The sequence below is a fragment of the Mercenaria mercenaria genome, chromosome 5 (assembly GCF_021730395.1).
Source record: "Mercenaria mercenaria strain notata chromosome 5, MADL_Memer_1, whole genome shotgun sequence".
NCBI classification, from domain to species: Eukaryota; Metazoa; Mollusca; class Bivalvia; order Venerida; family Veneridae; genus Mercenaria; species Mercenaria mercenaria.
Genome location: NC_069365.1, coordinates 22,874,479 through 22,892,540, shown reverse-complemented (window position 1 = coordinate 22,892,540; position 18,062 = coordinate 22,874,479). Strand labels below are relative to the sequence as shown.

The following is an 18,062-nucleotide window of genomic DNA, read 5'->3' as shown; positions in this document are numbered from 1 at the left end:
TTACCGGTATCTGCGATATCCTGGACTTTCATATCAGCCAAAGATTTCACAAAGAGAGTAGATTTGGAAGTAAAAACTGACTGAAATTGCTTATTGAGTACTGTGGCTTTGTCAGGGTCCTGTTTGTGAAGTTTGTTGTCATGTTTGAGTGTGTCAGTGCCAGTGGAATCTTGTTTTGAGTGCTAGAGAAGGCTGTATAATTTCTTGGTATTTGGTCTATTATGTTGTGCTTGTATTTGATCAGTTTCGACGTTCACATTAAGGATGTCTTCAAGGTACTCTTCATATGCTAATTTGGTTTCTTTCCTACATTGATGTTTGAGACTAAGGTAAGTTTCCTTGGGCATTTTGTTTGTCTTATATTTCCTAAAGGCTTTATCTCGTCTTCTGTAGAGTCGTTTTAAGTTAACCTTGATCCAAGGGAATTTATCTTTGGTTGATGACATTTTAGACGGGATAAAGTTCTTAATTCCTTCTTCAATAGAGCTGGCGATGGTCTTCCAAAGAGATTCTACTGATAAATTTTCATAGGAGTTTGACATTGTCAGGGAGTTGTGGAGTTCTGATACATGTGACCTAAGACCATCCCAGTCAGCCTTTTTATAGAGGTGGATTTGTCTAGGTTTTTGGGGCTTTCTTTGGGCAGATGCGTTTGACTGTACCAAGACAGCATCATGATCACTGATACCTGGCATTACACTGGTTCGTTTGACAATGGACATACCACATCTGGCTTTATATAATTCAAGGCAGCTTCAAGTTCAGAACTTTTACCACTAACACTTCGGCAATTATTATATATTCATTAGTCTAAAATTTCTTTTTTCAGAGATGTCAAAGAGAGATGACACGTTTGATGGTTCAGATGACGAAAGCCGTGAATGTCTAATACTTGAGCGATTTAAACCAGACGGGCTACTGGTGTAAAGCGGTTAAATGGTGCACTAGAAATTACAGAGTCTATGGAGGAATCAATTTCAAGGAGTGGATTTAAACGTTTGACAATTCAAAAGATCTAAACGTAAAACTGTTAATATTCATGCTTTCACATTTACAGCAAAGCCATTGGATATGAGAGTGTCTAGCCAACAAGTCATAATCCGCCGAGCACAATTCTAAACAAAATCTATGGTGCCAAACCGAACAGCCATCACATGCAAGGCCGTCTCAATGCTCCCAGGTGACTGGCATTTCACAAAGACCGCAAGGAAAGATTTCAGCATTATTTACAGGTCCAGGGTTTGATTGAATATCACCACTCAATAATGATAAACATGTCAGAATTGCCAATTTTTTACTTTCAATTGTGGCCTTCAATTGTGCTGTTTTGGTGAAATCTTTGTTCTCCCATTTGCATTCTGATGGTTTTAAGGACCAATCTCAATACTTTTGGTTGAAAGAGTAGGTAAACTCATTCAAAACTTTATTCTATGGCGTTTTGCATTTTAGACGTTCTGTATTTACTAAATCTTAGGTTCAAATGTCTTCTTTCCGCTTAAGTAATATCGTTTCGTCCAATCAGATTTGTCACGTGACTGTAGGCGCTAAAATCAAAACAAAAATAAAGAAGGTTGTCATTACGTGAAAATGGAAAAAACAAAAGCAGGTAAAAGTACTTCTATATCTTCATGTTTTGGCTTATGGTAGCGAGCAGTAGTAAATTTTCGGTATCTAGATTGGTCCCTTCATGAAATATTACATTCAAAGTTCATACTTGATCGGTTAGTCACAAGTTTTCGCGAACTAAAAAATTGAAATTCATTCTGTAACGCTTGTTTCTCATTAGCTAAAACAATTTAGCTTCAGATGTTATATACTGTTGTGGCTGTCTGAGCTGAAACTAATTCGATGCTATACTATCAAAATTTTGCATAATTTTGTCTCATTTTTGCCTTAATTTTTCCAGAAAAAGCATAAATTTATAATTTCTAACCTAGTTTAAGATATATTGTGTGATAGAAATTACAACCAATCCACATGATGGTACATCATACGAGTCGGTGTTTATTGGCAAAACCAACATCTTTCAAGAAAATACAAATAAACAAAGCATGAGTCAACAATCAAGAAAAATGCTTACACTTAAGGATTTGTCTGTACATACTGGTCTGAAGTCTGCATATCTGGCACCAAATTTTATGTGCCACCATTGGCCGTAGCTTTATACTGGAGCAGTGTAATGAGCTCCAGTGTCCATTTTTTAAGGTCTTGACTGACACAGTTGGGCTTTTTTCCCCAAACAGTTTTTTATGCCCCCGGCATCTACTGATGCGGGAGGCATATAGTGATTGTCCCGTTCGTTCGTCCGTACGTACGAGGTTAACCAAATGGGACCGTTTCGTCTAGCATCAATATCCCTTACTAGAATGACTTGATACTAATGCAGATGTAACCTGTGACCATTCCTCATCTTCAGACATCACCTGACCTCAGTTTGACCTTGACCTCATTTTGGACTTAGGTTGCTTTATATGGGCCATCTCTTGGTTAACCAAATGGGACCGTTTCGTCTAGCATCAATACCACTTACAAGAATGAATTGATACTAATACAGATGTAACCTTTGACCATTCCTCATCTTCAAACATCACCTGACCTTGACCTCGTTTTGGACTTCGCTTGCTTTGTATCGACAAGGATGCCACCGAGGGCATCAAGCGTTTATTGAACGCAGCTCCTTGTTTTTTTTTTGTCCGGGACAGGATCATCTGCCTCAGGAGATTTTGATCTGTCGCTTTTATTTGAAAAGAACAATGTTGTTTTGCAGTCCATCGTGAAGCAGCATTATCTGTTGACTTTTTGGAAATTTCGGGTCACTCAAAAAAAAATGTGACTGCCAGATTTTTGCACTTGCATTATTTAAAATCTACTTACATTTTTCGAGTTTAGGCATTTTGCGAGTTAGCAAGCACTGAATTTAAACCATGATTGAAACTTAACCAAATGTCGTGACAGAAATTTATATATAATCTACTGATATACGGTAATACCACAGACTTAGTTCAATTTTGCGACTGCAAGGCAATCCTATTTCACAAACTCACATGATTTACCGATTTACCGTATATCTGCTTCTACGTCTCAAGTCTTTGGTGGAAATCAACACAATTTAAACTTCATGATTTATAGTTTTACATACACATCAAGTAATTGAGGTTTAAAAATAAAACGTTCGATACACTATAAACACACGTCGAGGGTTCAACGCAATAAGGGCGTATCTACATATAATAACTATATGTAGGTACGCCCTTATTGCGTTGAACCCTCGAGTATGGCTTTACATGACCGAGGTAGAAATTTAACTGTGTAAGCAGAAAATACGCTGAAATACATGAAGTGTAAAAGTGTCTTTCCTACAAAATGGAGGTTTTCTCATTAGTTAGGACATATATAATGATTGTAAATTTGGAATGAGCTTTCCAGACATGTAATTTTTTTAGCACTTGCAATGTGAAAACTTTGGTTTAAATATGTATTTGAAGCCCCCAAAATTAGCAACACGGTTGTTTTGTTGACTTGGTTCATGCTTTCACTGACACTATATTGATTGTACATCTCTGTAGATAAGCTGCAAATGATTCGCAACAATAATTATTATAATGGTAAGTCCGGTTAGATACTCCTTTAATCAAATAGGTGACGTCATATTGACTGTCCGAAAGCATGGCTGGGCAAATGTAACTGTATCTCCTTCAGATTTTTAGTCAAAGGTCTTTCAGTATTTTGACAATGAAATAAAAGATGAAAATTAAAGCTGAACATTTCATATATGCTTTTATATGTGAGTACACAACAGCAACCATTATGACAAGTGGGACTCTGATCTAATTGATACATCCTGGCTTTCACAAATTATATATCACATGATTATAATAATTTAACTTGAATTAGAACATATATCTGGTATGTGTATTTAAAAAGTAAATGTAACTAAAATTAATGTATTAACAAAGATACTCTGACATTTGTTTTTATTATTATTTCAGAACTATATTTAGAAAAAGTACAAAAATGGAAAGAGCAGAAAATGAAAGATAAGGAAGATAGGCTGAAGAATAAACAAAAGTAAGTTATTTAATATTACCAATTTTATTACCATGGTAAAATTCAACCACAACATGTGAATATTTATCTTTTATCAACGTTACCGCGTTTTAGCCTTCATTGGGATAAATACATAATAAAAGTAAAACAACGGATGTGCCATCACAGGGTTTCAGAAATCCCATGTCCGGAGCCCGGGGGCTACCAGAAAATTCTGTCGGGCTACTAAATTTTTTCAGAGCGTGCCCGGCGGGCTACCTTGAAACGCCGTATCGAGTAGCCCGGAAATCATTAATTTAGTCTTCAAATATAATTTTGATAGTTGTCTATAATCCCCTTGTTTATCAAGAGATACATGCCCGAGGCTTTAATTATCTTAACACCTACTGTCACAATCGGCAAACAATTAACCATTTAATCGTACCCGCAGGCAAATGTTTACAATTTCAATTTCTTTATTTCACTCAGATCATGCAAATAAACATGACAACATGAGGTAATAACACAATTATAAATGATATACTAGGCTGAAGAAAACGATCATTACAGTGCATACATATAAATATAAATATTGCGGGAGAGCACGTAATACAACATATTTCTACAGAGAAAGCTAAAGAGAGAGAGAGGTTACAAATTACTTCAAATAAAAAGTAAGTGACTTCATTTGAACTTCATGATAATACAAAAACATGTGCAAGATTGATTTTAGACTGATCCAATAACATCAAAGTCGCTGATAGGTATTGTTTAAAACAATATGCAAACCAGTCTTAAAACTACGTCATTTTAGCGCCACCTGCCAAAGTGTAATATTTATCGGGTGATCAGAATCCAAAAGAACAGATATTTGATATTGAGACAGTTTAGTGCTTACACTGATTGTTTATGCTTTTCAATTTAAATACTTGCCTAACATGCAAAAAAAATCGACCATGATTTTGCAAAATATCAGAAAGTATACAGAATTTTGGACAAACATAAATTCGGATAAGTGAATACACAGTGTCAAGAAACTGAGAGACGTTATATACGCAGTTCTAGTCTGTTTATTAAACCAGTCAGATGTTTAGAATCAGAAAGGATCAACTTTAAATAATTTTGAGATAAATTACAATTCATACAGCTCTAAGTTAGTAAGTTCTAAGGAATTTGCAAGCTTATAAAAATTGATTTCCACTCTTTTTTTATTGCCATGTTGCAATAACTTCCAGGAGTACTCCTGATAATATTTCTTAGTTTAAAAACATGTAGTTTTATCTTTTAAAATGTAAAAGGGAGTAATGTTAATTGCTACTTAAGAGAACAAAATTTATAACAACGTGCGTATGGCTAAAATTATGAAATCTCTAATAATTTAATCATTCCATCCACTGTAGTATAGAAGCACATAGTAAATAAACCGAAATGGCCATTGCCAAATAAACTTAAATGTTCGGGCTACCAGATTAAAATTTGGTAGCCCAGTGGGCTACCAGATTAAAATTTTGGTAGCCCAATGGGCTACCAATAAATTTGCAGATTTCTGAAACCCTGGCCATCATGAAGTAAACATTACATTGAATGGCAGAAAGTATGAAATTTTGATTAAATTTCTGTTATTCATTGGTCCCAAACTCACTTAATTTTCTTAAGAATACTGTCCAGATAAATGAGTCTTTATAACAATCTGTAAACTGAATGTTTTCTGTTTCATATTCCAAATTCCTGGAATAAAAAACAGTCATTGAAATGAGCAAATTTTTTCTTAATTTGTACACAAGTTAAAATTTTAAATGACCCAATCTTTCAGTTTCTCATACATTTACTAACACATAACCACTGGGCACACTTTAAAGTAAACTCATTGCTCACAATGTTAATATGTTAGGCAGTAAGTGAGTGATAGGTAGTTTTAAACTTTTACCAGCACAGTTGAACATTGGTGACTGGTCAGTTTAGTTCCAAGGGAAAAATGGGATGAAATATACTATGTAGCGATATTATAACAAAATTATTAAAGTACAAAAATGGAAAGAGCATTACTTTATTGTAATATTTTTAAAAACAGTTTAATATGTATACACAAAGGTTAAGAATAAGAACAAAATTTAACCTCTTTTGTTGATAAATGATACCATGAATGTGTTCTCAATGTTTTAGGCCAAGTAAACAAACTGCAGCAGTAGCTGTGAAGCCAGTCGGTGTTAAGCCAGCGATTAAACCTGTGAAAAGTGTTGCCGCAGCTGTTCCAAAAACGACTATAGGCAAAAGCAGTCAGCATTGCACAGGTTCAAAACAAGTTAAAATTGGGTATGTTATAGAAATGATCCTGGCTTTTTAGCTCACCTGTCACAAAGTGACAAGGTGAGCTATTGTGACCGCTTGATGTCCGTCGTCAGTCGTCCGTCAACAATTCCTAAAAAATCTTCTTGAAAACCACAGGGCAGAATTACACCAAACTTCACAGGAATGATCCTTGGGTGGCCCCCTTTCAAAATTGTTCAAAGAATTGAATTCCATGCAGAACTCTGGTTGCCATGGCAACCAAAAGGAAAAACTTTAAAAATCTTCTTGTCCAAAACCACAGGGCCTAGGGCTTTGATATCTGGTGTGTAGCATCATCTAGTGGTCCTCTACCAAATTTGTTCAAATTATCCCCCTAGGGTCAAATATGGCCCCGCCCCGGGGGTCACATGGTTTATATAGACTTATATAGGGAAAACTTTGAAAATCTTCTTGTACAAAACCACATGGCCTAGGGCTTTGATATTTGGTATGTAGCATCATCTAGTGGTCCTCTACCAAGATTGTCCTAGGGTCAAATATGGCCCTGCCCTGGGGGTCACATGGTTTATATAGACTTATATAGGGAAAACTTTGAAAATCTTCTTGTACAAAACCACATGGCCTAGGGCTTTGATATTTGATATGTAGCATCATCTAGTGGTCCTCTACCAAGATTTTTCAAATTATCCCCCTAGGGTCAAATATGGCCCCGCTCCAGGGGTCCCAAGTTTTACATAGACTTACATAGGGAAAAAAGTTTAAAAATCTTGTCTGAAACCACATCACTTAGACCTTTGATATTTGGTTTGTACCATTGTCTTATGGTCCTCAATCAAAATTATTCAAATTGTACCCCTTGGGTGAAAAGAGGCCCTGCCCTGGGGGTCCCAAGTTTTATATAGACTTATATAGGAAGAAGCTTTAAAAATCTTCTTGTCTGAAACCATACAACCTAGGCTTTTGATATTTAGTATGATGCATTGTCTAGTAGTCCTCTACCAAAAATGTTCAAATTATGCCCCTGGGGTTAAAAGAGGCCCCGCCCTGGGGTCACTTAGTTATTATGTGAGTTATATAGGAAAAATACTTAAAAAATCATCTGATCCTATTTCAAAGACTGTTTAATTATAATTACCTGATGACCCTAAGTAATATGATGTCACTTGACTGTGACCTTGACCTACTGACCTACTTTCTTGTTTTTTAAGATACAGCCTTGAAAGGTTGATGACATACACAGTTTTGCATACAAATCGTAAAACTGAATTTCATTGACCATGAATGTGACCTACTGACTTTCTTAATATTTTATCATCATTTTGACATTTGAAACATGTAGCTCATATTACTCAGGTGAGCGATCCAGGGTCATCATGACCCTCTTGTTCTTCTAGAGGAGGGACCATTTTATTATAAGTTGTCTTTTACAAGGAACTTTTTTAAATTATGCAGTTTTATTCCCTTTTGCAAAAGTAAGGAAATACTTCCCACACACGTGGTTTAACAAGAACTATCATATCTGTAGTAGATCACAATGATTTTTACCTTAGTGAAACACATAAGTTAAAGAGTTAGGTGTTACATTCTATGTCATTAAATTAGATCATCCATTCTGAATTTTTTTATGCTCCCGAAGGGAGGCATATTAGTTTTCAACTGTTCGTTTGTTCGTTCATCACAACGTTAACTTTTTGCATGAAGGCACTTTACTCGCGAAACACTGCACCCAGGACCTTCAAACTTCACATGCTGATAGTACGTACTGAGTACACGACCCCTACTGACTTCGGGGTCACCAGGTCAAAGTCAAGGTCACAGGGGCCAATGTTAACTTTTTGCATGAAGGCACTTTACTCGCGAACCACTGCATCCAGGACCTTCAAACTTCACATGCTGATAGAACTTATTGTGTACACAACCCCTACTGACTTTGGGGTCACCAGGTCAAAGGTCAAGGTCACAGGGGCCAATGTTAAGTTTTTGCATGAAGGCACTTTACTCGCGAACCACTGCACCCAGGACCTTCAAACTTCACATGCTGATAGTACTTATTGAGTACACGACCCCTACTGACTTTGGGGTCACGGGTCACAAGGTCAAGGTCACAGGGGCCAATGTTAAAAACTTTTTGCAAGAAGGCTCTTTACTTGCGAAACACTGCACCCTTGACCTTTAAACTTCACATGCTGATAGTACTTATTGAGTACACAACCCTTATTGACTTTAGGGTCACCAGGTCAAAGGTCAAGGCACTGTGGGGGCATTTGTCACCATTAGTGACAGCTCTTGTTTCAAATGCTTCCAAGTTGAACAGACTGGACAACTATTTATAGGTGATATAATTATCTTTGAAAACAAGGAAAGGTTTGAATGTTAGATCAAGTATGTTGAAAATTCTTTTTTTATTTCAGTGTATCTGGTGTTAAGTCAGCACCAAAAGTGTTAAGCAAGCCCACAGGAAAAGTTGAGAAGAAAAGAAAATCTGCTGAAACCAAGGAGCTTATGTTAGTACATGTAGATTTTTCTTTGTACATACAGCTCATACATTGTTACATAAATAGAGGATATATCATAGGTGTCTTTTCATATTGATTTTACTAGACAAGTTGATTTAAACAACAAAATGCAAAGCTCTTGTTGACATTTTCTCAATTTTATTCAACATATTTAATAGAGTCGATGTAGAAAGACACATATGCAGATGTTATAATAACATCTGTGTCTTTCTACATTGACTCTATTAATATACATGTATTGTTTTATGACATGTAAGCTTTTCCTGCTGAAACATCAAAATTTCTTCTCTTACACCAAGTCAATTCGGGCAATCTCTCCAGAACTTAAAATGACATCAATGTCAAAGCTTTATTACACAAGTGTAATACTAAAATTATGTAATGGCTTTATTTCACTCCTATGACGTCAAACATGATCATAAAGTAATATGGCCTATTATTTTTCAGTTTTAATCTACTAATACTGTGTACAAATGATTGATTTTTGTAGAACCCTTGAATAAAATTTGTTAGTTGAGGAAAAAATAAGCAATGTTTTCCTTTAAGATGTTTGTATGATGCTAGTGGCATTTGAAGTGTACACTCGGGATTAAATGTTCAAAATTTTATCTACGTTATACTGCTGTGTAGAATCATTATACATTACCGCCTCGGTAGCCTATTGGTAGAGCGTCCGCTTCGAGCGTGGGAGGCCGTGGGTTCGATCCCCTGCCACGTCATACCAAAGACGTAAAAAATGGTACTAGCAGCTTCCTCGCTTGGCGCTCAGCATTGAGAGGGTAGTGCTAGGACTGGTCAGCCCGGTGTCAGTATAATGTGACTGGGTGGGGTATCATGTCAGGTGTCTGCCTTGTGATATTCCAGTGAGGCAGCACTGTTGGGCATTGTGCATACTGCTACAAGTAGACACCGTGGTTTATATGACTGAAAAATTGTTGAAAAAGTCATTAAGCCTGGACACACACACACACAAATCATTATACTTGACTTAATAAAATTTGTTTTGGTGATGCCTCCAGTGCCAAGTGGTTAGTCACTGATTTCAAAGATTAGTCCCCAACCTCTAAGCATTCCAGCCATATCTGGATCATGTGAGCCATACAGCTGAGGGAAGATGGGTGGTTCTAACAAGGAGCTAGCCTATGACTGAAATTAAGCTTGGAGGGTGTTATCTTCGGCTCTACAATTAAAGCTAGAAAGTCACCATATGATTTGAAAAGCAAAAGTTACATGGAAGTCTAAAGAATCAGTCTTTCTTGTTTGGTTTCTAGATACAGGAGTATCTCAGATAAAATAGAGTTTAATGAGACATACCTGCAGATGAGGTGTTGATACAAAGTACTGTACTGATCTCTGGTAACTCGCCTGAAGAGGCTGCAAATGCATCTTTCATACCAAAGGCAGATATTTCCCTCCTGTCAGACTAGAATTCTTTTAATTATAGTAGTAAATAACTTTCTCCATAGAGATGCTCTGTACCAAAAATGCATTGTAGTATTCGCAGCAGCGGATGGCCAGTATTTATCCCTAATACTTTATATAACATAAATTTTTTATTGAGTGGCTAGCGCTTCAGAATTACATACATATTAACAAAACCATGGATATGCATGACAAGGACTTAGGTAGGTATTTTCTTTTATTTTATGGTTGATTGTAAATTATTGGTGCTTCGTATTCTCTTTCAGTGAAAGGTTAAATAAATGGCGTGAAGAAAAGAAAAGTGAAAAGAAACAGTAAGTTTTGAGCTTATATTGATAGTGTCTCAGCAGTATCAGCTGGTCCCAGGTTGTACAGTAGAGTTTGAAAGCTGGACTCAAAACTGGCATCTGGTTGGTTGGTTTTGAACTAAATTATAGCTTGACTTATGGAAGAATAGTGAGAGAAACTCTACTTGCTCAGGTGTCAGCATCACACCAGGTTCACCTTTGTTAAAGTTTCGAAACTTTGCACAATATTTCCCTATCATCACACCTACCAGATTTACAATATTACATTATATATAAATCTACAATAATAATAAAAAAGGAAATCCCCTAAGAGTCATGAAACCATGTACGGAAGGGGATCAGCGGTCTAGTGGTTAAAGTTTCAGCCATTCAACCCAGGAATCATAGGTTTGAGCCCCACTGAGGTCACAGCCACATCTCATATGACACCACTGTCCATTACTGGCTTTTCCAGGAAGTGGACTTGAGAGTGGCTCGTCCTTGAAGCTTTCATCACACTTTGGCTAACGCCTCAGTCACAATCAAATGCATACTTTTTAGGTGCTCCATGTTATACACCCAAATTTAAAAGTGCATGTTTATATATTCTGTCTTCAGCACTTCAGGAGTTACATATCACTACCCAGTTGCAGGTAGAACTACTTTCAGGTATCTGATGTACATATAAAACGAACGCCATGCTGTCCAATAACAGAAAAAAGGCCAAAATTCAGCGTTATATTGTTTCACCTTAAAAAATGTGCTTTTTGTCATTTCATTTTAATTAAAACCTGAACCAGCAAGACCTTTTTGTGCTGTTTGGTCTACAGGAAAATTTGTCTTCTTTCAGCTGCAAGTTATTTCAACTGTCTATGTCACCCACAACAGAAGATATTTACTGAAGACTGACATGACCGTTTTGTTATATATTTTGCCTTTTTGCTCTTCCTCATATCAGATATGTGATTTCATTATGAAATAATTCTTTTTTTACTGTCTTATTTGTCTCTGTGTGAACTTCAGTCTACCTTCTTCTGAAAATAATAACATTCTTTCAGGTGGAAGTTTCTTATCTCCTCAAATTTGACTCTGAACAGACAATGATAAATGCGCCAATTTTTTTGTCCTGTCCGTAGACACCTATTTTCTTTGTGAAGGATACAATATTAGAGTTTAATCACTGTTGGTATGAAAGCTGCTAGGATAGTGTCTAAGTTGATAAACATTAGACGGAATTAAAATGGGTTATATAGATATAAATAGTTGTTGAATTGCAAAATGTCTTGTCTGTAGACACATGTCTTGTCCGTAGACACTAAAGAAACGAAGGTTTTTTGACAAATATCATTTATAAAATCATACTGGAGCTATTTATCAAGTTTCAATGATACACCACACTTAATGTTTATACAAAATATAGAATAAATATATTTCTAATGAAACTTACTTCTTCCAAATGCAAAATGTTACCCATTTATTCTTGTGTGTACAATCTGAATCTGAGAAGTACAATGGATATAGAATATGTTTTAATCTTATACATGACTTATATAAATGTTAAAAGCTATCAAAAAAGGAATAATACATTTCTTTCTAACCCTCCCTTTGTTATGGCAAAAACAAGGAATGCAATGAGGGTGTCTACGGACAAGACATTATGCAAATACTATTCAATATATTTTCTGTTTTCAATAAAAACCAGCACTGGACCTTAGAAATATATCAAGAGTTCTTTGAAATAAATCAAGAGACTCTGAAATGCAAAAAAACCCCAATCTTTTACAAGTTAGTAGTAAAACAGAAAGAATGAGAAGATAGAAACAAAATCATTTGACATTTGGTCATATTCTAGTTGAGTATGGATCTATTGTTAGACATGGTGTGGGCTGTCCACTTTCAACTTAAACATTTTGTTATAATCCACTCAAGATGGCATATTTCTGTGCTCTTCAGGGCCAAGATATAATGGTGATTGGTTTTCAAGATTTCATTCTATTCATTTGCCTATCAACTTTTATTCTGTAACTGACTGAAATCACATAAAATTGAAGCAGTTTAAATCATCTTAAAAAAGAAATTACAAGCAATTTACTATGTGATTACCGTAGTCTCCTTGCAGCTTTCTCCCTTTCAAAAATGAGAGCTATATAGATCTGTTTGTTTTTGGGGGGATTTAATGCCCTTTTTCAACAGAATTTCAGTTATGTAACTTAACAATTGTTAATTGATTCTGTACACATGTTCTCTGCAAGTAACTGCCAACTTCCCCACATGCATCAGAGGCAGAGGTCTAGAATTTTGAAATCATAGTTTGATTTACGATTGGAGTTACTAACATTTGTTCCAGTATTTTTCCAAGAAAATAATATTAATATAGGTGATAACATGAAAAAAAAGAAGTAAATGTGATAAAAAGATAATTAAAAAACTTTGTCTCCAGTCATACTATCTTATATAATGGAAAAAGGTCAATATTAATCAAAAATATTACTGGCTAGAAAAACATTTAATTATTCTGTAAACAGGTTAAAATTCACAGGAATTTTATTTTGCAGGACTACTTAAAATATTAGTATGAGTTATGGATCTCACAGAATAAATGTCATATGAGTATTTTACAACATACAGCTATTTAAGCAGTCAGCATGGGAGTTTGTTTCATTAGTTTTCCATTTAAGACACAGTTGTAATCTTTTTAAGATGTTGTTCTCAGCTATAAGTTTAACAAGTTCTTCCTACTTTTTTAATGTTTCTGCTTTAATGAACATGTTTAGATGAACTCATAGAGTTCTTCATGTTAAACTTTGTGTTTATTTCTTGATTGATATGGTTGATAACAGCATGTAAATAATTTGCCTCAACAAAGTCTAGTCACCTGGTTTCTTCCACCATCCAATTTCAGGAAGAGTGTGGTTTATTTTGTTTAGTTGAGGTTAAAAGTTATTACAGATAAATAAACATAGTCTAAATGGTGTACATAACAGGCTGCAAGGTCAGTTCTTAAGCCCATTAAATGTATGAGCATTGATCAGAAACATTATTACTCTATCTGTCCTTTAGACAGAAATTATGGTCAAATGTCTTGTCCGTAGACACCAAGCTGAAGGAGATTTTTAACAGCCTATTTCAGTGAGGATCCTTCCAAGTATCATTATTTTTAGCTCACCTGTCACAAAGTGACAAGGTGAGCTTTTGTGATCGCGCGGTGTCCGTCGTCCGTCCGTCAGTCCGTCAGTCAGTCCGTGCGTCCGTCCGTAAACTTTTGCTTGTGACCACTCTAGAGGTCACATTTTTCATGGGATCTTTATGAAAGTTGGTCAGAATGTTCATCTTGGTGATATCTAGGTCAAGTTCGAAACTGGGTCACGTGCCATCAAAAACTAGGTCAGTAGGTCTAAAAATAGAAAAACCTTGTGACCTCTCTAGAGGCCATATATTTCACAAGATCTTCATGAAAATTGGTCAGAATGTTCACCTTGATGATATCTAGGTCAAATTCGAAACTGGGTCACATGTCAAAAACTAGGTCAGTAGGTCTAAAAATAGAAAAACCTTGTGACCTCTCTAGAGGCCAAATTTTTCATAAGATTTTCATGAAAGTTGGTCAGAACGTTCACCTTGATGATATCTAGGTCAAGTTCGAAAGTGGGTCACATGCCTTCAAAAACTAGGTCAGTAGGTCAAATAATAGAAAAACTTTGTGACCTCTCTAGAGGCCATATTTTTCATGGGATCTGTATGAAAGTTGGTCTGAACGTTCATCTTGATGATATCTAGGTCAAGTTCGAAACTGGGTCACGTGCGGTCAAAAACTAGGTCAGTAGGTCTAAAAATAGAAAAACCTTGTGACCTCTTTAGAGGCCATATATTTCATGAGATCTTCATGAAAATTGGTCAGAATGTTCTCCTTGATGATATCTAGGTCAGGTTCGAAAGTGGGTCACGTGCCTTCAAAAACTAGGTCAGTAGGTCAAATAATAGAAAAACCTTGTGACCTCTCTAGAGGCCATATTTTTCATGGGATCTGTATGAAAGTTGGTGTGAATGTTCATCTTGATGATATCTAGGTCAAGTTCGAAAGTGGATCACGTGCCTTCAAAAACTAGGTCAGTAGGTCAAATAATAGAAAAACCTTGTGACCTCTCTAAAGGCCATATTTTTCATGGGATCTGTATGAAAATTGGTCTGAATGTTCATCTTGATGATATCTAGGTCAAGTTCGAAACAGGGTCATGTGCGGTCAAAAACTAGGTCAGTAGGTCTAAAAATAGAAAAACCTTGTGACCTCTCTAGAGGCCATACTTGTGAATGGATCTCCATAAAAATTGGTCAGAATGTTCAACTTGATGATATCTAGGTCAAGTTCGAAACTGGGTCACGTGCCGTAAAAAACTAGGTCAGTAGGTCAAATAATAAAAAAACCTTGTGACCTCTCTTGAGGCCATACTTTTCATGGGATCTGTATGAAAGTTGGTCTGAATGTTCGTCTTGATGATATCTAGGTCAAGTTCGAAACTGGGTCAACTGCGGTCATAAAATAGGTCAGTAGGTCTAAAATTATTAAAATCTTTTGACCTCTCTAGAGGCCATATTTTTCAATGGATCTTCATGAAAATTGATCTGAATTTTCACCTTGATGATATCTAGGTCAGTTTCGAAACTGGGTCACGTGCGGTCAAAAACTAGGCCAGTAGGTATAAAAATAGAAAAACCTTGTGACCTCTCTAGAGGCCATATTTTTCATGAGATCTTCATGAAAATTAGTGAGAATGTTCACCTTGATGATATCTAGATAAAGTTCAAAACAGGGTCACGTACCTTCGAAAACTAGGTCAAATAATAGAAAAACCTTGTGACCTCTCTAGAGACCATATTTTTCAATGGATTTTCATGAAAATTGGTCAGAATTTTTATCTTGATAATATCTAGGTCAGGTTCAAAACTGGGTCACATGAGCTCAAAAACTAGGTCACTATGTCAAATAATAGAAAAAACGACGTCATACTCAAAACTGGGTCATGTGGGAAGAGGTGAGCGATTCAGGACCATCATGGTCCTCTTGTTAGTATATAGTGAAATATGAAAACAGTTAGTCCTAATTTATGTAAGCAATAGCACAGAACTTGTCACATAATGACATTTTGATTTAGTCACAGTTGTTCAAATCCTTCAATTATTCGAAGACACATTCCGAAGACCGTCAGTTATACTTCTTTTCTTAAATTTGTTTGTTATTTACTTGTTCTTGATCATTTTAAACATAAAAAGTTCAACAGAACTAAAAGACTGTCTTCTAAAACCTATGTAGAAAGCACTTGGCAATGATGTCTTGTCTGTAGACTTTTTGGGTAAATTTCAGCTTTCATTTTAAAATTGCGATATCTCTGCCAAACACAGTCGTAATCACAAAAATGAGACCATTATTTAAAGAGAAATGACTGAATTTTTAAAAAATAACATATTTGAGTTGAATAAATGCATTTCAAAAGGTATGCAAAAACTGAAAGCAAGTAGAAAACAAAAATTTCTAGAATTTTGAACTTCAAAAGAAGAAAATAACTACAAATTTTTGTGTAATTTATTAGTTTTTTGGGTTTTCTACATTACTTTTATGTGCCTTATCATGTGGTAACAATTTTGTTGGGTCTCAAAGAGTTATTTGAATAAAACAGTCCTTTAAAAATGGTCATGTCTGTTTTATTTTTTCCCTGAAGATTCATCTTTATATCGAAAAAAAAATATTGTCGAACTATCAGACAGCGACAACTACCATTGTTTTTGTAGAACCAAGGTATATGGTAAATTAACATTTCAAAATAAAAAGGTTTTACAAACTTTTATTTTTGACCCCAAGTGAAACAAAAAAATGCATTTGATTGTGACTGAGACGTAAGATCAATTAATATAATCTATATCCTGTACAGTGACTGGAATGGAGGGGGGTGGGCACCAGTGACCTACGGACACACATCTAGTTTTTTCTCAAACTGAGCCAAGTCTTGTCTGGTATAAATTAGTTAAATACCATATATTGAAATAAACTATTCCGAACACTAGCTCATAGCACTACCATTCTATATTTGTTCTTAATACATGTAGCTTGACTTTGGCTTATCCCACTGAAAGGTTTTCAAATAACGTGGCACAAATGCTTGCTGTGATGAGACTTAAGTCATGTCAGCTCAATGTAAACACAGATTTCTCTATGCTATGGCCATATATTTCATATCAATTCTGGTTTAAATGGTGTTGGAAACAATCTCTAGTTTAGTACAGATTATGATAGTGACAGATTTAAACTGAAATTTGTTAGAAAAATTTTATTTGTTTTATTTTGAGTATCCAGGAAGTGTTTCTATTCTAATTCAGGTATTTTTTCTTCTACAGAATACAGAAAAATGTAATCCCAAAGGCAACAACAAAACCCACTTACAAGGAAGTGAGGTCAAGGCTGTTTGATTATCAGTCAAAGCCAAAACAACATGTCAGTCAAAAGGACAAAGAAAATGTGTTTATCTCGAGTGGAAAAACTGACACTGTCCCAAGAGCAAATGCAAGGAAAACAGAAGTTTCTAAAGCAGGTGTCAGAAGACGCCATTCTGATGTACAGAAGGTCAAACCACGTTCAAAACCAGTAGGAATTCTTAAAAGAAAGTCCTGCATTGGATCATTTGATTTAACCGGTGGTGACTCTGATAAGTCAGCAGCTAAAAGAAGACGTGTTTCAGGTGCATTAAACACAGAACAGGATGAAACCACCAAAGGAAATTATGTAGAGAAAAATAATGAACCAAACAATGACAATAACAATTTTTTGAGTGGACAAGTGTCTACAGCTGCTGTAACCCCTGGAGTTTCTACACGCAATGTAAGATTTTCAACACCACCAAATGATCACTCACACGTTGATGGAAGGAGACTGAGAAAAACTCCAAAAACACCAGCAACAAGAAGGTTCATTTTCAGTTTATAGCTTTAAAGTAACATTTTCATAGCTTTTAGTGTGTAATCTTCAGCAGTCTTCAAACTTCCTTTACCAATATTTCCATAAAGTAAAACTACAGATGAAGACTTTAAAATGCCCAACATCTTGAGTTCACAGTTCAGCTGATTATGAAATACTCATCAGCATAGATTTTTCTTAAGTTTGCCTGAACTTTGTGCAAAATTTCCTTAGAATCATGTTAATTGGTTAACTCAGTCAGAATGGCATTTAAAAGTTGAACTGTTTAACTGTTACACACTTCAGACATAATTCAGTGAATGCTTGCAGAGTTTTACCTTCACCCTGCTAAATTTCTAAAATAAATGGTCCATCATTCAATTTGTGCAGTACCACTCACTTAGTTAAAGGGATGTTCACTGAAAATTTACTGACTAAATAGCGAACAGTGCAGATCATTTAGCCTGCACAGGGGTGCAGGCTGATTTTGGTCTGCACTAGTCGCAAAAGCAAAATCACATGCCGCCAGCAAGCTGAAGGTTAACATGGAAACATAATATCAATCATTTTACTTTAATA

At 35.6% G+C, this 18,062-nt stretch overlaps 1 protein-coding gene across 1 annotated transcript in view; it reads left to right on the top strand.

The window, feature by feature from the left end:
* Positions 1-1,509: 1,509 nt before the first annotated feature.
* Positions 1,510-18,062, top strand: part of LOC123556632 (cytoskeleton-associated protein 2-like) — a 28,797-nt gene continuing 12,244 nt past the window's right edge. Inside the window, exons 1-6 of the mRNA XM_045347516.2 lie at positions 1,510-1,606; positions 3,990-4,068; positions 6,190-6,339; positions 8,727-8,819; positions 10,520-10,567; positions 16,928-17,494. Of these exons, the coding sequence (XP_045203451.2) occupies positions 1,588-1,606; positions 3,990-4,068; positions 6,190-6,339; positions 8,727-8,819; positions 10,520-10,567; positions 16,928-17,494 (956 nt within the window). The 5' untranslated portion in view covers positions 1,510-1,587. The remainder of the gene's footprint in view (positions 1,607-3,989; positions 4,069-6,189; positions 6,340-8,726; positions 8,820-10,519; positions 10,568-16,927; positions 17,495-18,062) is intronic.